This window comes from Aspergillus undulatus, assembly GCF_047715775.1.
Source record: "Aspergillus undulatus strain CBS 261.88 unplaced genomic scaffold BDV17scaffold_21, whole genome shotgun sequence".
Lineage (NCBI taxonomy): Eukaryota > Fungi > Ascomycota > Eurotiomycetes > Eurotiales > Aspergillaceae > Aspergillus > Aspergillus undulatus.
In genome coordinates this window covers 364,817-392,279 of record NW_027396625.1, presented here as the reverse complement: position 1 = coordinate 392,279, position 27,463 = coordinate 364,817, and the positions used below count along the sequence as shown (strand labels likewise).

The following is a 27,463-nucleotide window of genomic DNA, read 5'->3' as shown; positions in this document are numbered from 1 at the left end:
AATCTCACTATTACTGTCACGACGAACATAAAAGTAGAAAGACAGGCGGACTATGGTTTTTCTTCGAATAAATACGATTATTTCCAAGGACTTCCAAGAGGACCCAGCCAGCTACTCCCACGAGCTTATACCCCAACCAACCAATCCGTCACACACGACAACGGAAGCTATCAGCCACCGCCGGATCCCCTCCAATATACCTCGCCTGCGCAGGGTAGGGACATAGAATTCGTGCGTGTTTGGTTCCGTTAACGGCCGGGTATTCCACAGGTAGAGTTTCTGGGGCTGTACCATTCTCAACCCAAAGCCTGAGCGCGTCGAATGTGGTCGTGGGTTGTCCGCCCGTACCACCAGCGCAATGAGCCAGGCCCGGGGCTTCGAAGAAGCGATAAAAGTCATGAATGTCTGGGATCTTTTGGCGCACGGAATCATAGTAGAATTCGGTGCCTTTGGTGGGGATGCTTTCGTCGGCCTAAGTATAGACGTGGGTCTTGGTGAGTGTCTATTTTGCTTTCTTTCTTTCTTTCTTTCTTTCTTTTTTATTATTTTCTGGGTCGGTTGATGTGGATGGAAGATGGGGGATTGCGAATTGCGAACGTACCATTCCATGATATGTAATGAGCTTGCCTCCTCGCTTGCGGAACGCCGTCAGGTCAGGATCCGCCGCGTCCATCATACCGCTGTATTCCTGGACAGCGAGATGGAAGAACTCGAAGTACACTTCTTGAGTCATCCCGGTAGAGTCGAAGCTTTCATCCTTGGCAACAAAGAGGTTGAACCACTGGTCTGTAGACGTGCTGTTTTGACCAGGTACTGACCCGAAGCTGCTGATGTCGGCGCCAGGGTTCACACCATACCACAATCTTTCGCCGTCCTTTGTTCTTGGTCCGGACCAGGCAGCGTCAGCAATGAGGGCAGCACCATAGCTGAGAGACATGGTCCGGTTGAGGGATGCGCAGGCGAAAGTCTTGTTCACCGACGAGTACGGGCTGTAGTCGCACGCCGCAACGTCAGAGATAATACCATCCTGGACACCGTCATCAAGGTCGCATTCGGCTATTGCCTGCTCACTCAAGAAGTTCAGCTCGCACGCCAGCGGATACACATTATGCCACTGTTTCATCAAGAGCGGGTAGTACAGCCCTGAGGCGAGCTTGGTCCAGGACTGCGCGGGCGCCGACGCTGCTATCCCGTCATAAGCCTCCGGGTACCGCTGAGCCAGCATGAGGCCCTGCCGACCACCCTGTGAGCAGCCGCTCCAGTACGAGTATTCGGGGGCGCGCCCGTAGAAGCTGCGAGCAAGGCTCTTCCCGATAACAGCCTGGTCACTCAACGCTCGCGAGCCCAAGTTCTGCAGCGCGAGGATATCCACGTTCCCGGGACTCTTGAGCGCCCATGCGCTCGGGGAGACTGCATCACCCAGTCCTGCGTCGGTGGTAGTTGCCGCATAGCCCTCGCTAATGGCGCCGGCCATGAAGAAGTTGGAGAGCACAAAACGTCCGCCGGCCTGCCAGCCTCCGCCGCCGGTTGCCTGGAGGCGCCCGTTCCACTGCCGGGGTAGCCAGGTCTCGACGGTGATGTTGTCGGCATAGCCGGGGTGGGTGTAGGTGACGGTGATGTTGCAGAACTGTACATTATCCACGGCGACGTCGCCGTGGTTGTAGTTGAACTCTGCGGGGATGTCGAGGGTGAAATTACTAACCCACGAGGCAGAGAGGGAGAGGATATCTGCTCCGAAGGGGGCTGGAGGCTGGGTTGCCAGCGGTGAGCAAGCCGTTGCGTTCATGTTGGACTGCAATTAGTAACTTTTGTCGAAGAAGAAAATAAAGGAGTGACTGGGGTTTCTATCTAATGGAAATCCACGAGCGAGCCCCTTTATATAGCATTACTTGTCGATTCCACCACGTATGCGTTCCGTAGCATGGACTCATACGAGTGCGAATTTCCGTAATGATATCATTGTGGTGGAGGACCGGCTCATGGTCCATTAATCATGGATGTCCTCGCGGCGATGCACGTTGGAATAGGAAAAAAGGCAGCTCGTGTTCGGTGGAGTACGTACAATGGCCACAGCCCTACGCACCGTTAGTGGGTCTCTGCTTCTATACGGATGCGAACTTCCCGCTTGGGCAATCATCCTCCGTTCAGGCTACCGTCGATCATTTTTCACGGCAACGGGTGTATATAAATCGCATTTTTCTCCTACTCTGAAGCAAGGAGAAAAAAAAAAACTGTGTCTTCCCCTCTCAAATTTTAAGTTTATCCGTGGCTGCGATTCCTCACCCAGTACCCTCGTTTTCGCCGGGGCAATACGAAACAAACATCAGTCATCATCGATAAGATACAGTTCTTCTACATTCTGCAGCTGCCTCTATAAGATAGCAAAGCTTTAAAATGAGCGACCCAACCCAGAAAGTCTACAAGCCATGGCCCTCTGGCCTCCCAACCTACCAACAGGCCAACACCGACAAATCCAGGGACGTCACCCAGTACACGGACTACAATTACTCGCTGTGTGATTGCTGCTCCCCCGGCTCATTGTGTACGGTCCCAGGAGAGACCCTAGAGACTGTGTTTCAGAATATGACATCTAGCTGACCACTCATCAAGGCCTCACTAGTTGCTGCCTTCCCTGCCTGACCTTCGGCAAGACCCAAGCGCGACTAAGAGACCCGGCCTTGAGGGGCTTTAATTATTGCAACTTTGACGTAAGTATCCCAGTGAATTGCATCAGAGCCTCACGAATTCTATAGGTCGCTCGCTCCGCTAACAAGCTATCTCCCACTGCAGTGCACCCTATTCACCCTCCTCGGCATGATGGGCAGCCAATGGATCATCCAGACAGTCCGACGGGGCGAGATGCGAGACCGGTACGGGATCAGCGGTAGCTGCTGCGGAGACTGCTGCGCGACTTTCTGGTGCGGCTGCTGTGCTATTATACAGGACGAGAAGGAGGCCGAGCTGAGGAGTAGGCCGGAGCTGGTGGGGTATCAGCCTACGCCGCAGATGGGATATCCGTGACTCCAGGTTAACGCTGGAGCCGTTTGCGACTGTAAGGTTGAATATGGATCTGTGGCTGTCTAGGTAGCGTTCTTTTTGAGTTGCTGTTGCTTTGATCATTGCCCCATGTATAATGTACTGAAGTGCTCATAGTCACTTACTGTTTGTCTTTGCCATCGTCACTCTTTTTGCTGTTCTTTTGTCTTTGTATTATTCTCGACTTAATTCTTCATAGATTTGATTGGAAAGGACCCCCAAACTCATCTCTGCTGGCAGATATCTTAGTCTTTGTCATAGGCACCGGTGCTCATCATTCAAAGCACGGCTTCCTGCGTCCGGGAACGGGTTGAAGACCGAATAGCCCAACTCCCTCATTGGCCACGCAGCAAATTGCCTATGATACGGATCAAGGATCTGCCAAATCCTCTGCATGATATGCTCTGGCCACCCACGGATAAACCAAGCAGCATCAACGTCCTTCATCAAGACAGCAAAGAAGGAGAAGAAAGTCAAAGCGAGCTGCTGCTGCTGTATTATATCTGAGAGGAAGACGTCAGGCAGCGTGTAGAGCCAGCCGAATACATGCGGGAAAAGACCAAGCGATTGCAGCGGCGAGTCTGGCGCTGGATGCACGAGGCTGTATGTCTGTTTGAGTCTGTCTAGGACACGGCCGTATTCGAGGTGGGTGGATTGATCGAGAGGGTATGTGTGGTTTAATAGCGACCGGAGACGTTCTAAGTGGTCATGTTCCGTGAGGTCTGGTGTTTCTGGCGATAACGAAGTGAATGAGTGATGTAGCTTTGACCCGGGCTGAGGACCGTCATCTGGGACACTCTCACTTTGAATATGAGAGGTAGCAACATCGACCGACAGGACATGACTGCATAACTCCAGGACCGAGCGGACTCCCATGAAAAGCGAGAGACACCCTACATCGCCGTCATCGCGAAAACCGAGATACTCGCCCGGCCGAGGCCCCCTCGCCAGGGAGCAAATGAATATAAACACAGCGGCCGTATAAATGATCTGGCCATTACAACCAGTAATGTGCGGAACAGCGGATGCAGTCTCGTGGACCGCAGCATCATAATGTCTTTCTGCCTCGGCGACGTAGTCAATATCTTGACCGGTGACACCCTGCAGATGCGAGAGTGCGTTTGGGTTTCGTGCTAGGTGGAACCCTGAAAGGGCGAGAAAGAGATGGAGCAGGAAATGATGCTGAAAGCCCCATCGGGTCATTTGAGTTTGCCATTGGGGTTGTTCGGCTCCAAGTTCGGGACAGCTCATGAAATGGTGAAACAGTGCGAGGTCGGTTGCGGTGAATTGAAACGGTTTGTTTGCAATAGTAGTGGTGGCAGCAGATACTGAACTACTAGTAGACGTGGGCGACTGCTGAGCAGGCTCTGCAGCGAGATCAACTCGCTTTCTGTGCGCGCGCTTCGGGGCTGCAAAGTTGGTCTGAGAGGAGGATATGAAGGTGAAGCTATCATGGGTGTTTGGTGCACTCAGGGTGCTTTTTTCTGAGTTTAATGTTGGGGTTTTGACATCTGATGGGGTATGGGCGTAGTCGCACTCGATACAATGTCGGATGCAATTCCTACACGAGGGTTTGCGTTCATCACACTTGCTGCTCCTTTAGCCCATGACCATTGACACAGTCATAGGGAGCAGATGATACCTACCTTGATTCTCCGCTTCTTACAGTTTCCACATCCCAGACGAGACTTCTTGTGCGTCTTGCGAGATGTTCTCTGAGCGTAGTCATTGACCGTCGGGGTCATGCTGGCTCTCGTTGACAAGCGCAGGAAAGTTCAGAAACTTCGCTGGCTCAAGATCAAGAAACAGCACGGACGGTCCACTGTCTTTTGGTAGCATCACGTGACATGGATGACAACAATTGAATTCTACTGCCCATGTACAATAGAAGTGTAACTCTTAGCAATTAGAATTGCTCAATATATGGCTGAATACAGAGAATGCCATTAACCGGCGTGTCCTGACCTCTTAAGAACTGATACGGACTCACTTCTCCAGCAACAATATCTTGTTCCTCCCACCAAAAACAGTCTCTTCATCCAGCTCCACTTCCTTTCGCTACCAACCGTTTATACTCCTCGACAACTTTCCCTTCCCATTCCCTTCAAGCTTTGAGGCGCCTTTTCGCATGCCTTGGAATATGTACGCAATGGACCATATGACGCAATGGAGATTGACGCGCAGTAATTTGCGGTCTAAAATAAAGCTGCATATCGTGACTCCACGCCACGCCTCGGATAGTACAGAGTTATGCGGAGCCCGCTTGAGAATATCACTAACGATTCCAACACCTAGTATACTTAGTTGTTGGGGTTTCTCACCAGAGCTTGTTAAATAGATTGCTAGCTTCTTGCTTTTCTTATTATTATTATTGGCTTCGTGTCGGGCGGGCGGTTGCCCGTTAGTTCCTATGTAGCTAACCTTAGCCACTGCTTAGTCTGCGCTAGATCCAGACTCCGCATTGACATTTCTGGCAGCAGCAGCCAGACCCGCCACCCAAATATTTTACCTTCTTCAAGACTCAAGACAACAACTGCTCCTTTGACTCCCGGGATCGATTCCTGTGCCATCTTCCCGGTGCTGAGACCGGAGATGGTGTGTTTGCCGCCGCAACTCGCGACCCCCTTCATCTCCATCCCACCAGCTGAGCCGCGACCACCTCGACATGTCCTCCCAGCCACCTACCCAAGCTCAGCTGAATCTAGCTGCTCTAGCCGGCTTCCCCTCACCGCGAACGATGCGAGGCCTGCGCAAGATACAATCTCATCACAACCTTTCCTCCGGCCCTCCCTTAAACCAAGTCTCGTCCACTCGCTCTTCCGCGGGGCCCGACGAGCTCTCGAGACCAGCTGGTTTGGACTCGCCTGTCCGGCTGCGAACACATCGTCGACCGAGATCAAACAGCGATGCTTCTGCTCATGAAACACCAAAAATACCGAATCAGCGACGACCTGGAAGGAAAACCGGCTCTGGCTTCGGGGTGAAGAGGTCGCTTCTGGAGATCCTGTTGCGAGACGGCCCCCAGCATGGAAACGTCCGAGAGGCACTTCAGGAATTGCGATATCTAGTGTTGTCGAACAAAGTAGATGCAGACGGCGATGGCATGGTATGAACGCCAAAAGCACTAGAACGACGCCCGCTCCTTTTTCTTGCTATAACTAACTCCTTACATCTAGTCGACATACCGAGTCTATTTATGGCTGATCCTTCTTGATATCCCTCCCCTCCCCGCCGACGACTACCTTTCCCTCATCCATCGCGGCCGTTCTCCCGCGTACACCAAAATTCGCAACGATACCTTCCGCACACTAGCCACAGATCCACTCTTCAAACGGCGCGTCACAGAAGCCAGTCTCATCCGGTTGCTGAATGCAGTAGCATGGAAGATCCACGATGCCAAAAACAAGAAAAGACCCAAGTCCCGGCCGTCTTCCCGCCGGCGGGAGATGGAACTTCTTATCAACACTCCTCCCAGTATCGCAGAGGAAGAACCCTCTGCGGACGAGGTGACTCCCAACAGCTTCGTCAGCAGCAATAGCAGCACAGGGGCCATCAGTCCAGGAATTACGAATGAGACAGCAATATATGTGCAGGGCATGAATGTCCTCTGTGCACCATTCCTCTACGCGGCGCGCAGTGAAGTCGAGGCCTTCGCGCTCTTTCATACCTTTATCACACGGGAATGTCCTGGTTACATCCGCGGTGCTATGGCCGGCGTCCACCGCGGTCTCGAACTCGTCGACCGTTGCCTTAAGATTGTCGAGCCAAAGCTGGCCGCCTACCTCTTCGATAAAGGCCTGCAAGCGAAGCTTTACGCATTTCCCTCGGTCCTGACTCTCAGCGCCTGCACACCTCCCTTACCCGAGGTCCTCCACTTATGGGACTTCCTCTTCGCTTACGGACCGCACCTAAATATTTTATGCATCGTGGCGCAATTACTATTGATGCGGGATGACCTGCTCAATAGCTCCAAGTATGTAACGTCATTCTTTGTGTTTCCGTTTTCCTATCTCTCCACCCGTTTCCCGGTCAGCACATCAGGGTCCAATTTCCAGTCGACCAGTCACATTCACTCCCCTTCCATTCCAGATGGTTTGCAGTTGCCATTTGGGATGCTCTCCATGCACTCAATACATTAGTTCTTTCACCTGCTAATTTGCAAACTATCAGCCCAAACAAAATTCTCCGCTCCTTCCCGCCTCTCAACGCCGCCGAGATCATTACCATGACTGTTCTTCTTGTCAGAAAGATACCCGAACCACTGTACGCCGAATTGATTGATCATGCCAAATAACCGACATGCATGCACAGGGCCATAGTTTGACTACTCACATGCATCACATCCGGGTTTGGTTGCTATTGCAATCCAAGCCGGTTCGGGCCCCGGAGAACAAAATCCATGGCCGCATATGGTCTCAACTCGAATTCCGGTCTCTGACGGCTCCTCTGACTGCTCAGATACATACAATTTCCGGTTATTGTATTCAATTATTGATTCCCCCTGTTTTAGTTCTCGTTTGCATGTTTATTCCCCGGTTATATCCGCCGAGTTCTGTTGGCTAATGCATGGCGTTACTTTTTTGCTCCATTGAAACTGTGGTTTACCTGTCTCAAATTTCTTTTTCTTCTTCTTTTTGATTGCGTCGGTTTCATGACTTTCGGTGTTTACTGCTTTACTGCTTACTTTCGGGCCCACGGGCCATGGAGGAATAATTTTTACGCTTTACTTGATTGATTGATGAGACGGACGGTCACGACAACGATATGACTGCATACTGCATGCATTGAATGACTGATCTGAATGGAATCGGACTGGTCGCTAGTCACGATGAAGCTGCAGATGGAGATTGAGGTGGAGGGTCAAGCCTGGAAGTCGGGGACGGGACGCACAACATACCTAGGTACCTACTTGGTGTGCCTGGCAGAGTTAATGTGCGTGATGCGTCCATGGTCCGACGGAGAATCAAATGGATGAGTTTGCCATGGGGATGCATGGAAATGATTAATGCATGCGTCATGATGTACTTTAGATTTTGTTTATGATGCTCGTATTTAGGTAGCATTCGATGACTGATGATTGAAATGGAATGGGATGGACCAGATACTTATTGGTTGCGTTGCCGACTTGTAGCTACGTACGGGGGTATCGGAGTAGCGATTACTGATCAAATGTTCCGTTCGGACTGTTTCTTCTGTTCTATTCAGCGCTCCATATGCCCTTATAATATTATAACCAAACTAGACAGCTCGCTTACATGAAACACTAACGCTATTTAACAGACAAATCGGGTCCAGATATATAAGGCGCACAGAATGTTCTATATCAGATAGAGGCAATAATCCCACAGTCCCTTGGTCCGGAGAGTACGTAGCGCATAATGGCATCAGACCGCGACAGCGGTCCTCCCCCCAGTACTGGATCCGTTGACTACCAATGGCTGGCAGCTATCGATAGGTCCCCGTTCTGATTTAGGGCTGAGCTCGGCATCGCTATACTTTGGAGCCTCATGACGCTGCTTCAACTCCTCTGTGTCGGAGTTTGAACTTTCAGTCGTTGGCAGAATGAACTGCATGTGGTCCGCCTTGCTTGTAGAGGCGGACGGATCACGCTGGAAAGGGACATATTGATCAGGGGGGGGATTGTACGATGACATGTGTGGAGGGGTTCTGTCAATCTTCACACGGATCCTGAAGCGCATGAAGATCGTATTGTTGAACACGGCTACAGCACGTTTGGCCTCCTCTGCAGAACAAAGTGTGACGCGCGCATAGGTCCTGTTTCGAGTCTGCTGAGCGCCGAAGCCAGTGTGTATCGGCTGAAGCTCGCAATGGTCAACGTGAACAGCTCCTTGGAGGAAGGTGTACAGATCCTCGTCTGTAGTTGCTGGGTTGAGGTTCTGGATCACAACGCTGCGGCGAAGATTTTGGCGTGGGTACGTTGATGAGAAGTTGGTAGTGTGATTGTACAGGCTTTTGCGCGGGGTAGTGCTGAAGTGGGTGGGACTGAAGCTGTTTGCTATGACGGGTTGGTGCATTGGGTGGGACGTGGAATATGTAGGGACAAGGCCGAACCCCATTGGGTCGCAGAATGAAGGCTGCATGGTAGGCGGGTTGGGCACAGCCAACGGGTCTATGAAGGCGGGCATGAAGGGCTGGTGAGAGACGAATACTGCATAATCCGAACTCTGGTTGATCGGACTTGGCGGTATATGAGACCTGTTACTTCGCGTTATTTGACGTTCACCAGTCCCAGCAGCGAGTGGGCTTACTCTGATGACATGGGAGAGGGAGGTATGGCCATGTTTCGCGATATACTTGGGGGTGAATACCCTGCTGGGAAGCCAGATTGGAAGACACACGTTGGGCTTTTCGTGGGTCCTGCAATGGGTTGAGTCGGCGAACTTGTGCGTGCAAGAGTGACTACTAGACTCTGCCCTTCCCAACCGTTGGTCGACAATCTGCCTGAAGACCAACCCCTGTCAGACACTGTCCCGGAAAAAGGGAGTGTGAGATGTTGCACGTACGGTATGTCCGCCAAGCTTCTTCCTCATTCTTCACAATGATTTGTCCCAGCCCAGTGGGAAATCCGTGATGGTCATCGTAAACTACTGCTTGCCGAATGTGCAATGCAGTCTGACGGACCAAGTCTTTGAGTTCTTGCCAGCGACAGCGGGCTGGAATCTGCCTTCTCAGTAAGACAAGCTCGCTGCGGGTAGTCCGTTAGGAGCTGAGGGAACTCACCCCCTGCAAAAACAGCACAAATTCCTCTTCGGATCCTCGAGACTTGGCCAGTCGGGCTTTCTCGTGCGAAATGGATGACATCTCTGTGGTAGGACAAGTGTCCGCCAGTACACAATCGGAGAGTGATATAACGCGATTCCAGGCCTTTGTCCAGAATCACGGGTTGCCTCTTAGCTCCGTGAGTTGAAATCACAGCCCCGGTCGAAATAAAGCCAGAAGGGAGATCGCGTGAGATAATAAGGATATTGTTCATAAAATAGAGACAGGGATAATCAAGCCAGTGCTTCGGCTTCTCTCAGAAGACGTTTTAATATAACGATCGATCGCAAACGCCAGGTCGAACAGCAGGCAGCTCTTTGAGAATAAGCAGATCGTAAGGTCACAGAATCAATCTCAGTAAGGAGAAGACTGAGTTCGCCAACTTCAGGTAAGGATCTTAAGAATGAGAGAAAAGCAGCGAGATGAATCGAGGATCGGGTGTCCGATCTACATCGAGGCACAAGGACCCGGAAAGAGGGCAACAGCCACAGCCGCCGCCGGGGTGACCGTTCAGATCAGCCCAAAGACAGAAGGATATAACGGGTGAAGCAACGGCTGGCAAGAGAGACAGGCGATTTCTCATCGAGCGGCGGATGGCAAAGGGTAGGTAAGAGGGTCACCAACTGATCGCTGAGCGCGCTGGCGAATAACAGGGCGCAGCTGAGACGGACGAGGAGGATGGAGATGTGTCAACTCGACTGGGATCTGGAGTCGAGAAGATCGGAAGAAGCCTGGTATGGCATGCATGATCAACAGCATTGGTGGAGAGGAGGAAGAGCGAGAGAAAGGTGGAAGGTGGAAGGACTAAAGCAAGAGGTCAAGACGAGCAGGAGCAGACGGCTGCCAGCAGGTCGCCGAAATTTCTTTTTCCCACCCCATTTGCTCTCTCTTGACACAATGTACTTCTTGAATTTTGCTTTTGTAGCTTTGCATCGGTCCGATTAAACATATCGAAACTCAATAGGCGATGATCGCATCCAACAATCTTATTGACTGATCCCAGTCGGCCACCGCACTTCCAGCTTGCACAAGCCTCGTCTGCCTCCAGATCTTTACCATAGAATAACGCAGTCAAATCTCCAGTATTAATCTTGGCACTATGGATGTTACACCGCCAGATTGAGCTCAGGGCCGTTCCCCAGGGGAAGCAGACTGAAGCCTCCAGTGAAGCTGGGATGACGCTGTGTGAGTGGCGGTCTTCTGACTTTGCATATCCTACGCCTACCTGCGCACTAACTAGTCGGTCAATAGTGGCATTACCGCCTCCGCAATGAGGCGATATCATCAAGTGAGGGGGGGAGCAAGTTGGTTGAGGTTCGAAAGTCCGAAGCGAGACATCCAGTCAAAAGCAAAACATTTCCGAACGAATGCGATATGAACTTCAAAACTCGGAGACAATGATACAAGCTCCGTCTGTGATTGGAGGACGCTATCTGGGGGCCTCTCGTTTCGATCCCTTCAAAAATAGATCGTTGTGGGACAGTTGTGATGTATCATGTCCGATGACACGCACAAACCAGAACGACAGAAGAATCGATTTTCGACTCTGTCCCGCTCGGCATGGTATCTACAAGGCGAGCAGGAGCCTTTGTACAGTAACCACTCAGACCCTTTGCGGAACACTGAGCCCTTCCAGACCCAGAGCATATTTGGGGCACCGCAGCAGGGAAGCGAGACCGTTCCTTCTCCTGGCTCAGAACCAGGATGACTCCGATCCGTCAGGGATGATCCCTGGTGGTTATTTACACGAGAGAGATCCATTCGGCTGCAACAGCAAATTTCGTCCACTCCTGATATGTATTCATACGCCGGAAATGCACGTCTTACAGTGATTGTTGTTTTTTCCAGTCTATCGCGGAGCGGACTTGAGATATCTTCCGTTGAAGCAGGTACAGCGTTTATTCCAGCGTACCTCGGTTGTTCTACAATTATCCGATAGCTGCCTTGTTCTCACTACAACCATGCGGTTTTCTTCTCCACGCAATGTGTGATTGACCAGCTAGGGAGGGACAAAAGAACACATAGCATTTGATTCATGTACTGATCTATGAGCTCAACGGCTAACCAAGAGAAAGGGCCGGCTTCAACATTAAACTAATTCAGATGAAAAACTGTCCATGGTCTCCGAGCCTCTCTACGTGTCTTATCATGTCACCGGCGACCCCGAACGCGAACTCTTGACATTTCACACCGGGAATGACTAGACACTACCCAGACGTCTGGTGTCGTGTCATTATGTCCATCCTAAGCCCTGTGTGTTTGCTGGGTTGGCCATCGGCAATGCCTTTAAAAATCCTGCATCGTCTGCGCAACATCTAATTCAGGCTGCTTGATTCGCTGCCTCGGCGTCTAGGCGCTTGTTTCCGCCCCATGTCTCTGAGAGCCTTGCATTCTTGGTATGCAGAGGCGTGGGGTACGCCACTTCTTCCATTCATCATGCATGGACTATGATCATGTTGACATGAGTTGATACGGGTTCTTTCCTGTACACCGACAGAAACAGAATCGGCGACCAGATCCAAAACGTCGCGAAGATGGATTAGATCACGCCAGTATGATGGCACGGAGGATTATGACCGCGGACGAAATAGAAGAACAGTGCTGCTGCGTCAAGCGCAAACATCGGTCATGTCGTGAGTGGGCTGCTCGGCGACGTTTCCGGTCGAGCATGGTCAGTCATGAGTACAAAACCAGAACCAATCATACCCGATCTATGGCCTATGCGCAATTTGCCCGGTTTCGTCCCGGAAAAGCTCGCTTCCATGCAAAGCCACGCTGAATATCGAAACCTAGGACGCAGAGCTGGAAAGTGTCTATATTACGAGGCCATGGGTCTCGCCGACTATGCCGCGTTGACGGTAAACTTTCAGCTTCACTTGTTGTTCTCACCAATAATATGAGTGGCTCCGATTCGATCAGCAACGAGTGGTCGGTCCTCTCCAGGGCGCGACAAGGCTGAGGCTGTGCTCCCGAGTGCATTGGCAATGTGGCGCGTGCACGGTTTTTGGAATAATCTCGAATAATTAAACGGGGCTTACTGTATTGGACTCACATGAGGCTTCCGCAACTCGAGGCTCTCACGCTCGGGTGATCGGGATGAGACCGTGAGATGCATGATGAATGGTGTCAGAAGATGCCGAGGCGCCCGAGCGAAACCGGTGAGAAGCAGCTCCAACTCGACTAAGCACATGGCTCAGAAATACGGTCATGCCGCATCAAATAAGGTCGGCTTTACTTTGTACATGAGCACGTCGAATGTAGAATGTCTCGAGCAAGTATCTCCCGCGCTCATCAGCTATCAATAGTTGTCGCTGAAAATCATGGACAGATCAATACTCCTTTGCAAGCGCTCAGCCGTCAAGCAATTCATCTTCAGTCTCAAAATTCAACACCCTGCACATGTTGTGGTAAAAACATGGAACGAAGCGAAGAAGCTATACAGACCCACTGATCACCCACTGTTCCACTGTCCCGGAATTGCAATTCAAGCGCAAAAAAAGGGGGCTCTGCCTCAGCTCAGGCAGCCACAAATTCATATCACGACATGGCTTTCTTGAATTTGTGGCTTTGTGGCTGGCTGGTGGTCGTGTCCATGTCGAGTGACAATCTTCACCCACGAGGTCATTTTGCTCCATGGCCGAAGTTTTTTCGAAACGGTAGTTTTTGGAAACAAATTTCGGACATTTGAGGTGTAAATGGTCCTGGGGCTTGATTGGCTTATTCAACCCTTATTTGCTAGGTTGCAGAGCCGTCAGGACATGCTCGGTCTCCATAGGTAGGTGTCTTACGGTGTTTTTCGAAGTTGCGAGATCATTTTTCTGGTCCAGGCACGCTCCATTGTCAACAAACAAAGCCTTTGTCCCGTTACAACTTTTTCGCCACTCACCCTTGGACCTGAGACATGGATATTGTACCTAATACTCAGCAAGGGTAGGAGTCTGGAGGGAAAGATAGGGCCATTCCCCGGTGGATTAGTCTCGCAAGCCCAGGCGAGCATGTGAGGCTAACATTAGCCCTCGCCTCACTTCTCCTGTCTGAGATGACGAGATCTCAGTCGGATCCCCGTAGACTACTCCGGATGTTCAAAGCACTCCGCGGAATTGGTAGTCACGTCCCCCACAGCTTTGAAGGCCCATCACCCGACTAGTAACTGAGTTGAGCTGAGGTGAACTTCGAAGGCCGATGCGCACATCCTTTAACCCTCCAAGGAAGGTAATCAGGCAACGCATGGGGCAAAGAGGCTATAGCAGACTAGCAATTGACGGTCGCAGGGCGATTCTCCAGATCTGAGTCACAATCAGTCACAATCACGCGGAACTGAACTTTGCTATATTGATCTACTCCACTGCGGGGTGCGCAAATCTTGAGGTTCAATGTGAACTTGTAGACTAGGCTACTAGCACTGGTAGGGCGGAAAAAGGGGTAGTGTAGCCCTAGCTTGCGGAGTATCTAATTGTGGATGTGAGACAGGAGAAAAGAGTCTGGAGACTCAGGCATGTTGGAAACGCTCTATAGCGTATGTACGGACTTCGGATATCGGACTTCGGACGGGAAGGAGCGTAAGGGTGAGGTCAGGTTACCAGCGCGCTGGTTCACTGCCACTGCCAGGATGACAGATCTACATGGTTCGTGGTGGCGATCATCGTGAACGTGGCAGTGGTGGACTGACCGAGGATCTCCGGGGGGTTACCGCTGATTTACATTATGATAGACGTGCGAGGTTCCTATTCTGTACAGAGAAATCGAGCTTTGAGATTATAACTGGGTCACGTTCAGTAGTTTGACTAGTTTCGATCGAACTAGTCTCCAGAACTAAATTGTTTAGCCGGTCGAACTGGCTTAAGTATGTAGGACTGTAGATACATCAAAGAAGCAAAGATTTTCGCACAAGATTGGTAACATATGCGCCCTATTTCGTAGACTATCAATTTTGATAACAATTGTCATGCGAGGACCCAAGCCTCCCTTCCCTATGTCCCATTGTGCATCGCCAAATCGTCATGCGGTCTCAATATAGTATCATGGGTGATTCCGAGGCTCATGGGTCGGTAAGCGAGAGGATCCAATGAAGACAGATGGTGTGCGATCGCGATTCGTATTAGGATAGGTGGAATGCGCGAAAGGCGCATCAAGGTTTCGCGCGCGCCAGAGCGGGGAGGATCGGTGGTAAGTGACTGGACCAGCCATTGCTATTCGACCTCCGAGGAGGTCATCCTGCGCCAGCACAGTGAAAATGTCCGCGGAACACGTTCAAATATGCGTTGGTGACTTGGTGGAATACGGAGAGCACACGCAGCCCAAGGCTTCAATGCTGAGGTACTATTCTCAGTAACCGAGAGGTCGTGGTCGCGGATGTAGACTTTGTCGGTGGTAAAGTATGTCCCTTGAGATAAATCCAAATCCGAATATAGATATCAGAATATCATGTCGTCGAGTTGTTCATCGCGTTGGCGAGTCGTTCAGCGAATGAACCCGACCATGGACGCGCAGCGACTGCAGTAGTATGAATTCATGCCGAAGCGGACGATACCCGGGGTGGATTCGCTTTCGAGGCTCATGGATCGCTGGCACCGTGAGCAGCGGACGATATCGAAGCCCAGAGAGCCAGGGGCTGAGCCGGTAGGTGCGACGTCTGTGCCAGTGCCGGAGGGCGGCCGGGGTACTTGGACAGAGCTCATAGTGGTGAGCAGAGAGTTGTGTAGGAGGAGGCGGAAGAACAGCAGAGTATGTTGGTTGCTGTCGCTGTGTCACTGATGTGAGAGGATAGTTGAAAAGTGGTGAGTTGAGTGTGTGAGAGAGGAGAGGGCAGGCGAGACGGAGTATCTATAAGAACCTGCTGCCTGTGGTGGTGTCTCTGCGCTGCGTTTCAGGGATCGGGCCCCACAGCCTTTCCTCCCTGTTTTTGTACCCATTCCTGGTCTGCCCAGCTGCCACTAACTTTTTTAGTCCACGAATAATTATTTTTTTTTATACTACTGAGCTCGGACAGGCTAGCACAAGGTACTCTCACTCTTTTGAGGCAGTCTGATCACTCTGGCTTGAAGCTCACAGTTGAGGCTATTCCAGGTTGACGAGACTACTGTAGCTCGATCTACTATCCAGACGACTTTACAGTTGCAAGACCCAAGACTCGCAGTGGAAAGCCCAGCTCTGCAAGTCATCCGTGGCTACTGGTCGCGCATTCGGTAGCAGATTGAGCGTGCTGCTTATCTTTTCCTGGGACTGTTTCGCTGCAGACATGGAAGGTTGGAGCTTATCGATATTGTCATTGTGACTCTATCTGCGATTGACATCTCTACATGATCATCAAAGACAGTATCTGGATGGCGTGAGGACACCTGAGGAGTGAACTAATCGTGCATATTAAGCGCGATCGCAAAGGAATCGTCCTCGTCACCACATGGTCCGGCGTCGTCGCGTCGTGTCGTCATGATTTCGCTGCGTGAGCCCAATCTGCGCCATCAGCTTCGGAGTTCAGGCTCTGGAAAAGCCAGTATCCATGGTTACTGGCCGCTGACAAGACTGATCGGATGCACACCCGCCGTTTAGCTTCAGTATTCGGCGACTCCATACTTTCTCGTCCATGGGTCGATCCCGAAGAACCCTCGGCAAGAGTACGGACGCGATGGAAACGGCTCCGGGAATTCTGAGACGGCCCAGTCAGGATCTGCTCGGATGCTTTGTAAGTCCTCGATCATGTCGCTAGAATTTCATTGATGGCTTCGCAACCGTAATCGCATCGGGCTGACAGAATACGTATACCTGTGGCTGTGGCTGTGATCTTGAGCAACATCATCTGTCCTTCAACATCCGTCGCATCCGTCTCACCTCATACTATATCCTGCCGAGCAACCCGACATGGACTCCATGAATAATGTTCCCGCCTGGGCATGAACAACGGCTTCAGTGCCTTGTGTGAAACTCGATGCTGAGCTGATACTGCCGCGATTCCGCGAACAGACCATAGACGGATCCACCTGGCGTTTCATCCCGCTGTCGCAGCCCGTGCACGCTCCCCATCCGCATCGCCATCCACGGTTTCTGGGCTGTGCTTCTAGGCAGCCCACGGTTCTCTTCTCTACTCTGTACAGAGCAATAATCCGATACACTACGGACTGTTAGGAGACCTTATTCACAACTGAACTGACTCGACAACAATGCTCACTGTTTTGTTGGTCACTGGTCCATCTGATTTCTCCCACGCACCATCGCAATGGTTTTGTCTCTCTGCCTAACGGTCACTTTTGGCACGGCATTGGGCAGTGCGGGGCTCTAATTGCTAACGACTCCGTACAAATGCACCCATCGCAATGAAGTCAAATGATTTGAGGCATTTTCTCATCACACTCCATCCTATTATTGCTTCTCCATACTCCATGGCTAGTATGCCTATCAACCCGCAGAATACCGATCCGCCGACAAGGATCATCCCTATGACTGGCGTCAATCCTGATCAACGCTGATAAAACACCTACTGCCAATGATGACATCCTCGATTTGCACGAGAAGATATTGAGTATCGACCATTGAAGCTTTTCCGTTCAATCATGAATCATTCCAGGGCTGTCAATTACTTCTTTAATGGCCGGGCTCGTAGGTTTCCTCGTCGCAAACGCAGGATTTTCCTCGTACAACAACGTCTGTATTGGATTCTCTCAAGCAATACTTGGAGCACGGGAAATTCCGCTTCCAGTTTCATGCACGCTCCAAATGAACTCCGCATATCATTACCTGGAGTGCATTCTTTCCCCATGCTGCTAATCTACTACTGACCCCTAGTGCGCTATGATGCTTATCGGCTCCATAGCCTTGCGTCGATCGAGTTTCCGACTTTCTATCCTTCCCGCATACAGAATAGTCCATGGTGCGTACAATACTCGGCGCTGCCCCGGCGATACCTAATATTGGAATCAAGTCAAGCAATGTTCCGCACTCGGCCAGCCAGAAAGAGTATAATTTGATCAAACCGCCTGCGCGATGCTGTAATGGTGCATAACGTGCGATTCTCTCTGGGGACGTTGTGAGAGGCTAGTGCGAGTAGACTTGCTGGTCCCATGTACGTGGACGAAACCGTTTGAGGTATGCCAAATGGGGATGCTCGGCGCGCCGGCGCTCGAGCGTCATTTATGCCATTATGCCTTTTCATTCGACAATCGCTCTCAGACGCTGCATCGTCCTTTTTGATCCGCGTCAGGGCCGCGTTGGCTAGTAACTTCGTCAGGGCCTCTGACATCATCCTTTTGGATGTGTTCGCTGCCATGTGCTTTATCTATCCTGGCTCGATGGCTCATATGCGAGGTGTTGATGCTACAGGGTAGGTCTCCCTGTGCTATAGTTCTTATCTTTTTACCAGGTTGTCTTGTCTTTCAGTGCACAAGACTATACCGATGGCGACCGCCCTTCATCAACACATAAATATAGTTCAGCTATATTCAACTAACTCAAGTCGATTATCTAGATAAGGTACGGAGTAGACAGACACCTTAATCAGGGACGGGTTGATGGTCCAGACTCTCTGGTAACCACCGGTCCGCGGGTTGGTATTGTCTCGGTGAGTCTATTGTTTCCGGGTGATCGTCTCTATGAAGCACCCCGCAACTACCATCCCACGATCATGGTCAACAATCCGAGGTTGATAACCCTACGAAGCCATCTTACGCGAACAATGAGTTTCGATTCTGCTTGTGAAGCTCTCGGGAACTTCGGGACACCGTATCGCACGGCAACGGGTGAGGACTCGATCCATGAGCTTCCCGAACTCTATGGATCTCTCCATACATTCCGCCTGTCATCGGCTTGATAAGAAAACAGTATACCTTATCCAGTCCATCGGTGACAAAAATGGCATTGTTGAAGGTTGATATCATCGTTACATATGCGGGCGATACCGACGGCCTTCGCGGACAACATCCAGCGGTCCCTCCTGCCCCGCCAACCCCACCACTCGTCAGTGACCTCATTTCTCGTCCCCAGCGACTTCTTTTCTCTTAACACTTACGCTTAAGCTTATCCTCTATACCTCTACTGTTGTGCTTGCCAACAAGCGATAATCAAATCGATCAACATGCCTGGTCCCGCTCCCAACCTCCTCAGCTTCCAGGACACCGATGCCCTGGCCAAGCAACTACGGCCCTATGTCCTCGGAAACCAGAACTCCGCGCTGAGCCGTCATGACACTTTTCGCGTCGCCGTATCAGGAGGTTCTCTCCCCGCTACTCTCGCCAAAGCCCTCCTTGCCCCCGGCAACGGAAGCCCCGAGGACACTGCTCAGTTCTCCAAGTGGGAGATCTTCTTCGCGGATGAGCGCGCCGTCCCGCTCGACCACGAGGACAGCAACTACAAACTTCTGAACGATGAGCTGCTCAAGAAGATTCCATCGGACTTGGGCACTCCTAAGGTGTACACCATCGACGAAAAACACGTCAAGGACGACGACCCCCAGGAACTGGCGGACCTGTACCAGGAAGAATTGATGAAATCCTTTGCGGCCAAGGACAGCGTGAAGCTTCCTGCGTTCGACCTCATTCTTCTCGGCTGTGGACCCGATGGCCATACTTGCAGTCTGTTCCCTGGTCACGAGTTGCTGCGGGAGAAGGATGCGTGGGTAGCTGCCATCAGCGACTCCCCGAAGCCGCCGCCAAAGCGCATCACGCTCACACTGCCCGTTGTCACGCACGCCGTTAACATTGCCTTTATTGCTACGGGTGGCGGAAAGAAGGATATTCTGAAGCAGATCTTCGATGCTGAGGAAGGGCGGAGTCTCCCCTCTGCTCTTGTCAACCAGGGTGCGGGCGAGAAGGTCAGCTGGTTTACTGACCATGCCGCTGTGGAGGGCGTTGCTTTCCCCAGACGAGGAAGCTTGTGAATTGGGTCGATTGGAGCGAGCTCGAAAGTCTAGCGGAGGATAAATTGAGTTGGCCAAGCCGTCGGTGTTTCATGCATTCGCCTGTATGCCTTAGCTCTATAGAATAAACAGGTCTACCAGTCTATTCTTCAACGATACACCCATAATCCTTACTTGAACGTCCATAAGAATAGCGTCTGATCCTGTAAAAGCCAATGCCACAATTATCTACATACTAATTCACACTGTGGGGTGCACATCAGCTCCTTCCTTGGCAGGAGTAGAGAGGGTTGACAGTGCCAAGCTTCGATTGTTGATCTCACCGCAGCTTCGATTTTCAAGGTTCGGACCCTCATGACTCGAGTTGCACCAACCTGCAGGGCTTCATATCTCTTCCGCCCCTTCACATCTGTCTAAAACCCTTCGGCGCCCAGGGCTAAACCTGCCCAGTTCCCGGAAACATGCCAATCCCCACGCGTTCGGTTCCTATAAAGGACCCCCGCAAGCAGGTGAGGTCGGTCCAATGGCACTCAGATCGCGTCTTGCTCATTGACAAAGCCTGCCACTGCAGGACGCGCCGTCTCGAACTTGAAGCCTCCCTCCGCTGCCACAAATTCGACAGACGAGACCCCCTCTAAACCTACCTCCCCGAAAAACGCGCCCTCAACCCTTCCGACCCGTCGCCAGAGCCTTATTCGACCGAGCTCTTTGAAACCCCCTTCCTCTGCCAGTTCCAAATCCAGCATTCCTTCTGCAGGGACTAGAACGGTTGGACGAGGGCCGGCCTCTCCTGTCAAGAACGATGATACCGCTAAGCAGCAAAGTGGACGACCTACGTCGCCGAAGAAGACAGACATGCCTCCTCCCCCTCGACCGGTCCGATCGGCCTCCCTAAGACAACCTCCGAGTTCGACCACCGGAACACTAACCGCGCCGCGAGGACATATGAGACATCGGAGTCAGGTTGTAACGCCTTCTTCTAAACCCCTTCAGACAGCGTCGGCAGCGACAACGTCTAGGTCGCGGAATCAGTTCTCAACGTATCAGCAACAATTCTCCCCGAAGAAGGCAACAAATCCACCAACTCCTATGCCGTCTACTAGCTTGCCTGTTGATCAAGCCTCTTCCTTGATTCCTTCATCCTGGCCAGAAATAGCGGCCCTACAAACCGAGCTCTTGCAACTCAGTCTATTACACCAGTCGGGGCTGCAGCGCAACGGTCAGTGGGAAAGCGAAGTCGAGGCGCAGTTGCGGAGCAAATACAATTCGGTCGCCGGCGACTACAGAGCTATTTTGACCGAGGAGAAGGAATCGCAGAGGAAGGTCAATGCGCAAGCGTTGCAATACTGGCTCAAAAATGCGCGCGAACATAACGGACAGCATGGATTTGCAGAACAAGTTTGGCTTCTATCACAAGTTGCGCAGGAGATGTATGACATTAGCGACGTTCACGGCGGACGATACACAATGGCCATCCTTGAATTTGAAAGCTGGCTGCAGAAAGTCGAAGGGGTTCGAGATGCCCGATGCCGACGTGTCACAGAAGAAGAAAGTGATGACTTCATCAATCCCATTCATCGCGAGTGGAAGGAGGAAACCAACGCGTTGATAATGAAGCTAGAACTTTTAGCGAGGCAGCTCCAGAGTCTCGATATTCTAGGCTACGGAGAGGTAGAAGCGCTCGACAGCTCTGCGCTGCTTCGGACGGCCAAAGGTCTTAATGAATTGGTTAGCCAGATGGTTGATGAACTGCGAATCGTTCGCAGAATTGAAGCAGACATCGTGAAGACGGAGTCGCAGCGGGTTAGTCAGCTAGCTCAGCATTTGGTTGATATGCAACCGCGAAAGGATCCTGCGGTCCCAGAAACCGGACTTTGGACGCGTACCTTCACGTCATGACAGGCTGACCCAATGATTTCCTACATTCTCTGGGACGTTTGATCGCCCTCGTCGGTTACCCCGAAAGCAGGGGACAGAACCTGTTTTGATGTTCTCCACTCATATGGTATGACCGCGGAGGAGCAGGCTCAGTTAAGTTTGACTGGGCAGGGCTTGAGCCAGACTTCTGTACCCTGAGGGTCTTGGTGGAAAAACCTGTTTTGGCGAGCATCTTTCCTCCTTGGGTACTATTATTGACTTGATGATCCATGTCCGGCGTGGAAGAGTCACAGGTGGGAATGGTCGTCCCACAATGGCGAACCTGTGCCTGTCATGCAATTATGATTGAAGAGTCTTGGGTTGTCGCTACCAACTTCCTAAGAAGTCTTACATGTTCTCAGGCAACCGAGATTTTGAAAACTTGGTAGACTACAAGAGAGAGGGGGGCGATAATGAAATCCTGCTGATTCGCACGCTGGCTACGGTGAATCATATTTCAAACGAGACTCGTATTCTCCCTAGAAGAGTCTTGATGTCCGAGCCGATGGGATCCGTTTGCTGGCGGGAATGCTAGCAACTGCATTTCCGAGCTGGCGCGAGGATTCTGCCGGCTGTTGTTGAATGTTTTGTGCGGTAGTGAGAATGTTATTTAGTGTAATAGGTTCCTGAGAGGCAGAGCTTTACAATATTACGAACGAGCTTGTGATAATAATGAGCTGAAGCCAGGCTTCTGGTACACCTATAGTAGTTATGCAAGGCTTGAGGCCAAAAATAAAATTAGGACGGCAAGAGTGGAGCAGGGACGGCTGACTAAGGTCCGTTGACACCGATTTGATTCCAAGTTTGTGAAGATGTCAACTGCGTGAAACGCTCTGTATGACATCACCGGGGCAGATCAAAGAAAACCGTTCGGCTTCCCAAAACCCTTAGTTCTACTGCACTCAAGCCGTCTCCCCCTCTTCACGATGATGGAGGGTGAGGGCTTCCAGACCGCGATGGAAGCCCTGGACCTTGGAATCAGACCTGCCACTGCCAGATCTGCCGAACCATCTGCAGGCGCACCAAAGTCACCACAGACCACCGGTGACATCAGCAGCCAGTGTTCCTCCGCGCCAGAGAAAGTGATGCTGAGAGCCCGCGCTGAGAGTGAGAGTCTGAGACATGGCAACTGTCGCTGAGTGTTAGTGTTTAGCGAATCGAGCCTCATTCTCTGTCGCGTTAGTGACTAGTCTTTCGCCTGGAACGAACTCCCGTCCGTTCGGCGTAATCTACTACTGCTGCTGTTGTCCCTGCTAGCCAGCCTACGCCCCCGTAGGATCAAGCACACTGTTCTGGACCGGTGGATCTTCGCATCCAGCGATATTCTCTCCCAACGTCGCTCGTTCCATCTGCGCTTTTCTTTTGCCCTTCTTCGAGCGGTGTCGCTTCCCCTCTCAGAGTCCCAGAGCGCTGCGCTGGCCAAGCTACCAGAATCTGGAGTCCCAAATATAAATCCCGACACTGTTTGCTAGGAAAATCTTCTGACCGACCCCTGATCTCATTCTTCGCTTCCCCGCTGCCACCACACTCTCGGCACAGTTAGGGACGGTCGCGCACACCATCTCTGCATCTCGGTCGTGTCTGTCCATTATTCTGTCTCTTTCATTTGCCCTATTCCATTTCATCGCCCCGTGATTGCAAGGTTGCCCGTTGATGTGTCCGTAACCGTGCCGGCTCGGCTTTCACGACATCGCCTGGCGTCATTTCGGCCGATCGGTGTGCGGTAACTAGGCGCGCGGCACGCAATGATCCAACCCTGACCAGCTTAGAAAGCAGTCTCTCTTCGCCCGACGTCGAAAATGTCAAGGTCCCTGTACGACCGCATCTGGCGCCGGGAGGCCGGAGGAGGCTCAACTTCGGCCAATATTCGTGGCCTCTACGGTTCGAAGGAATGGGTTAGCGATCTTGATATTGTCAATGAGCTTGGGGGTCATACCGGCTGTGTCAATGCTTTAAGGTAGGCGCGTGATCCTGCTCCACACCCATTTTGGCTTCTCCGTTTCGACACCTTTTGGATTCCCAATGTCTGGGAAACTGATTGCTTTATAGTTGGTCGCGTTCTGGCCGGCTTCTCGCATCGGGCTCGGATGACTTTCATTTGAATATATATTCGTATCAGCCGGACTCGTTGGCCGCACCTTTTGCTTTGAATACCAGCATCTTCACCGGCCACACAGGAAATATCTTCTCCGTCGCCTTTATGCCGCATTCGAATGACGGGACCCTTGTGACAGCTGCGGGTGATTCTCAAGTACGGGTTTTTGACATTGAACATTCCAGCCGGAACGGCTCGCAGGGCGGGCCGACAACGCTCTCTGCTCCGCTGGCGAACGCACATATGAACCGATTTTTCGGCAATACGCGGTATCTCGGCGTGGGCAATACCAATGCGCGGATCTATCGAAGTCATGCGGATCGTGCCAAGCGCATTGTGACCGAATCATCGCCGCATCTCTTTTTGACCTGCTCTGAAGACGGTGAAGTTCGCCAGTGGGATTTGCGCCTTCCTTCCTCTGCATACCCTAAACCGCGAGGTGGTCTTTTATACATGACGCAGCGCGAAGGGCACGATGACTCGAATGTTCCTCCACCACTGATATCGTACAAACGGCACAGGCTCGATCTGAATACCATATCTTGCTCCCCGAGCCAACCACATTACATTGCGCTGGGTGGGGCTCACCTGCATTGCTTCCTTCACGACAGACGTATGTTAGGGCGGGACCTTCCTGGTGAACGGGGTGATCCTGGTACTTCCCCTAGCATAGGCAACAGTCATGATGAGGAGCTGATGGGCCAGGCAACGCGGTGTGTGCGGAGATTTGCCCCAAACGGCAAGAAACGGACCAAGTCACGGTATAAAGGCCACATCACAGCGTGTAAAATCAGTAATGCCAACCCCAATGAGATGATTGTGAGCTGGTCCGGCGACCACATATACAGCTTTGACTTGGTCCGAAGTCCCGACGCACTAGACACACATCAAGAGCAGCAGCAACCCTCTGCCTCTGCCCAATCCAAATCTAGCTCACGTAAAAGGCGGAGCTCCAAAGACCGAAAGCGTAAGCGCCAAACGCGTACTTCTCTGTCCTCCCAGTCTAGCGGTGGCAGACACAGATCGGCCCGACGAGGCGAAGAAACTCGTGACGAGGACGGAGAGCTCGCATTTCGGGTCCGGTACGGGAACGGCGAGACCGAGAACATCCCAATTCCTTCATTGTTACACGAAGGTTCCAGGGCGGCGGGCGTGACTTCGAGAGAAGCAATGGAACAGGCGCGGTATGCCGTGCTGAATGACGCACAGCGGCAGAGCCTGCGGATAGCCAAGGGCCTAGTGAAGCTTCGGAAATCGTTCTTCTCACTTGAGGCATCTGCGCGTGAGGAAGCGGGCATGTCGACGCCGTCGTCGGTCGTGGCCTTTCACGACTCATTTGCTTCCACGTTGATGTGCGCGCTGACATTCTTGCCTCAGATGGAAGAGGTAATGAGGACCTGGGGGTACCCCATCAACCCCAGCCCAGAGGTCGTTCGCGTGCAACAGACCCTGCGCCGTAACCGGGAGTCAACGTACAGGTTTGTGCAGGCGGCGGGTACACTCGCGCGGGCTCTCGACGGCGACGTGCAGGATTACGGCGTAGACGACGACGTCCTAGAGCGATTCCAGCAGATTTCACCGGCGCCGGGCGAGGATAATATCATCGGCCGAAGAGAGCAGTTCGGATACGACTTTATTAAAGCCCTCATTTTGTCCGTTGAGGGTGGTCGAAGTGCTCTTCTTGCGGGGTTCAAGCGCAGCGCCACCCATGGCCGCAATCGAGACCGGTTCCCGATACCAGAGTACGCTCATGACGGTGCCATTGAGGCAGTGCTCATTCCGTATCTGCATGAACTCGCGGACGATACGCCTGTTGTCAACATTGATAGTTCTAGGTTTGAGCATGATGCGACTCGTATACTCTTCCCCACGCAACATGCAGCGGTAACTGCTTTCGAGGGTGCATTAAGAGGCGAGCACGCGAATGGAATCGCGAGCGGTGCGGCGGCCGAGCAACGTGGTAACTTGAACAGGACTTCATCCGACGAGTCCCACGTTTCCGATAACTCCAGGGAGTCTAGAGCGACAGACCCGGGCACGTTAACTCGGTACTGGCTGTTGGAGGTAGGCCGTGGGATATTGATGGAAGCCGGAACGGGCGTGAATTTCGAGCTCGTCAACCGCGCGTTTGGAGGTCTCAGTACCACTATCGAAGACTCGGACGACGATATGGAGATTGAGAGGTCGCAGGACGATGACGAGGCGAATATCGAAGAAGAACCTATTGAGGATATCAGCCTCGCCATTAACCGGGGCTCAAGCCGGCAGCGACATCCCACTTCCTTACTAGGAAGCGTAGGCCTGCAAACGCCCATGAGTACCGAGTCGGCAAGCGACGACGAGGATGATGATGAAGACGACGGTAGCGACGTAATCGAAGACGACTCGTCCGACGAGAGCGAGGAAGAAAACGACGACGACGATGAAGATGACGACTTCGGCCTCGAGGACGACTCCGAATCAGATGCCGCGGAACGCCTCTTCCGGGATTACGGCTTTGAACGGAGTACTCGAGAAGATGTAGAGACGCATGCGCCCGTTTCGTCGCACACCAGGGTCTACCGCGGTCACTGCAACGTCAAAACAGTAAAAGACGCCAACTTCTTCGGCCTGAACGACGAGTATGTCGTGAGTGGGAGCGATTCAGGCCACCTGTTCATCTGGGAACGGGATACCTGCAAGCTTGTTAATATTCTCAAGGGAGATGATGAGGTTATTAATGTCGTGCAAGGTTCGTTCTAATAAGCCTTTTTTTTTTTTCTTTCAAATTCCAACTTCGGTGGTTGCAGGACACCCCTACGAGCCCACAATCGCGGCGTCAGGAATCGACGACACAATCAAGATCTTCTCACCCGACCAACGCGCCCAAGAGGATGCCCGGAACGGCATCAACATCCTAGACCCGAATAACCCTGCTAACACGCTAGGCGGGGGCTATGGCGGGTTGAAGAGCGCGAAATGCATGCACGACAGCTACCGCATCATGAGCGAGAATGATGTCCAGCGGCAGGGCGGGATGAGTGATGCCTTTGTGACTGTATGTTTCTTCTTCTCTTTCTTGTTGTTTCGAGGGGATATGGCATTGGATTGGATTTGACTGATTGTGTACAGCGGCACATGCTCGCTCAATTTGCGGCCACCGTGCAGCAGCAGCAGGGCGGGTTGGTCCCCGGTGAGCACTCGAGGATCGTGCTTGATGAAAATTGCAATGTGAGTCTCCCCGACCGGAATTTTTCTGCATCCTCCAGCGGGTTAGTACTGACGGACGGTGTGCGTAGATGATGTGAAGACATCCATCCATCCGATTATTCTGAACCAACAAACATAGCAAGAAGGGCGACATCGATACCTTATCTAGAATGACATCTTGCCTGTCCTCTATCCATCATTACCTTAGTCCAACTTCGTTAATATAGGGTCCCATCATGAAATCAAAATGTCGAGGTCTCTCTGGCATTTTCCCGGCTCCATATAAGAGTACGAGTAAATACATAATATTCAAACTCAATGATAAAAGCCCGGAGGCAAAAAAAATAGTATTATAACTTTTTTTAAGAGTCTATCCCATCTTATTTAGCGACTACTCTGTCCGGGAGCGATCAACGCCACGACGTCAGCGGCTTGGAGGTCGAACCGTTCGATCTGTTTGGGCCAATTGGAGGTAAGGGTGTGGAGTGCTGTTTCTGTCTATGGAGGAACGAGGATTGCCGACTGTGCAGACTTGACGTAGACAGTGGAGTATCCAAGGGGCTTTAAGCCTTTAAATTCAATACATAGTGGCAGGGCATAGA

General features: G+C 51.9%; 8 protein-coding genes across 8 annotated transcripts; 5 read left to right on the top strand and 3 right to left on the bottom strand.

Annotated features, from left to right (window-relative positions):
* Nucleotides 1-47: 47 nt before the first annotated feature.
* On the bottom strand, nt 48-1,868 carry BDV17DRAFT_298280 (putative feruloyl esterase). The gene is made up of 2 exons (XM_073763657.1): nt 602-1,868; nt 48-472 (listed from the first exon to the last, which is right to left on the bottom strand). The coding sequence occupies exons 1-2, from the start codon at nt 1,784-1,786 to the stop codon at nt 149-151; spliced, it is 1,509 nt and encodes a 502-aa protein (XP_073616145.1). The 5' UTR covers nt 1,787-1,868; the 3' UTR covers nt 48-148.
* A 526-nt stretch (nt 1,869-2,394) lies between these two features.
* Nucleotides 2,395-3,206, top strand: BDV17DRAFT_298276 (PLAC8 family protein; the record flags this gene model as incomplete). Its single annotated transcript, XM_073763656.1, has 3 exons — nt 2,395-2,542; nt 2,611-2,708; nt 2,791-3,206. 3 exons carry the CDS (start codon nt 2,395-2,397, stop codon nt 3,019-3,021), a joined length of 477 nt encoding a protein of 158 aa, XP_073616144.1. The 3' UTR covers nt 3,022-3,206.
* An 85-nt stretch (nt 3,207-3,291) lies between these two features.
* On the bottom strand, nt 3,292-4,781 carry BDV17DRAFT_290954 (Zn(II)2Cys6 transcription factor domain-containing protein; the record flags this gene model as incomplete). The annotated part of the gene is made up of 2 exons (XM_073762023.1): nt 3,292-4,623; nt 4,683-4,781. 2 exons carry the CDS (start codon nt 4,779-4,781, stop codon nt 3,292-3,294), a joined length of 1,431 nt encoding a protein of 476 aa, XP_073616143.1.
* Nucleotides 4,782-5,701: 920 nt separating this feature from the next.
* BDV17DRAFT_290953 (rab-GTPase-TBC domain-containing protein) lies at nt 5,702-7,330 on the top strand (the record flags this gene model as incomplete). The annotated part of the gene is made up of 3 exons (XM_073762022.1): nt 5,702-6,142; nt 6,213-7,009; nt 7,207-7,330. The coding sequence occupies 3 exons, from the start codon at nt 5,702-5,704 to the stop codon at nt 7,328-7,330; spliced, it is 1,362 nt and encodes a 453-aa protein (XP_073616142.1).
* Nucleotides 7,331-8,199: 869 nt separating this feature from the next.
* Nucleotides 8,200-10,035, bottom strand: BDV17DRAFT_79459 (RNA-binding protein). The gene is made up of 4 exons (XM_073765156.1): nt 9,778-10,035; nt 9,561-9,717; nt 9,306-9,498; nt 8,200-9,252 (listed from the first exon to the last, which is right to left on the bottom strand). Exons 1-4 carry the CDS (start codon nt 9,856-9,858, stop codon nt 8,421-8,423), a joined length of 1,263 nt encoding a protein of 420 aa, XP_073616141.1. The 5' UTR covers nt 9,859-10,035; the 3' UTR covers nt 8,200-8,420.
* Nucleotides 10,036-18,420: 8,385 nt separating this feature from the next.
* Nucleotides 18,421-19,806, top strand: BDV17DRAFT_79733 (6-phosphogluconolactonase). The gene is made up of 2 exons (XM_073765159.1): nt 18,421-18,762; nt 18,822-19,806. The coding sequence occupies exon 2, from the start codon at nt 18,881-18,883 to the stop codon at nt 19,679-19,681; it is 801 nt and encodes a 266-aa protein (XP_073616140.1). The 5' UTR covers nt 18,421-18,762; nt 18,822-18,880; the 3' UTR covers nt 19,682-19,806.
* Nucleotides 19,801-22,255, top strand: BDV17DRAFT_262334 (uncharacterized protein). The gene is made up of 2 exons (XM_073757772.1): nt 19,801-20,169; nt 20,219-22,255. Exons 1-2 carry the CDS (start codon nt 20,122-20,124, stop codon nt 21,557-21,559), a joined length of 1,389 nt encoding a protein of 462 aa, XP_073616139.1. The 5' UTR covers nt 19,801-20,121; the 3' UTR covers nt 21,560-22,255.
* An 806-nt stretch (nt 22,256-23,061) lies between these two features.
* On the top strand, nt 23,062-27,010 carry BDV17DRAFT_79484 (WD repeat-containing protein). The gene is made up of 5 exons (XM_073765157.1): nt 23,062-23,534; nt 23,627-26,403; nt 26,462-26,709; nt 26,784-26,882; nt 26,951-27,010. Exons 1-5 carry the CDS (start codon nt 23,377-23,379, stop codon nt 26,957-26,959), a joined length of 3,291 nt encoding a protein of 1,096 aa, XP_073616138.1. The 5' UTR covers nt 23,062-23,376; the 3' UTR covers nt 26,960-27,010.
* The last annotated feature ends 453 nt before the right edge of the window (nt 27,011-27,463 follow it).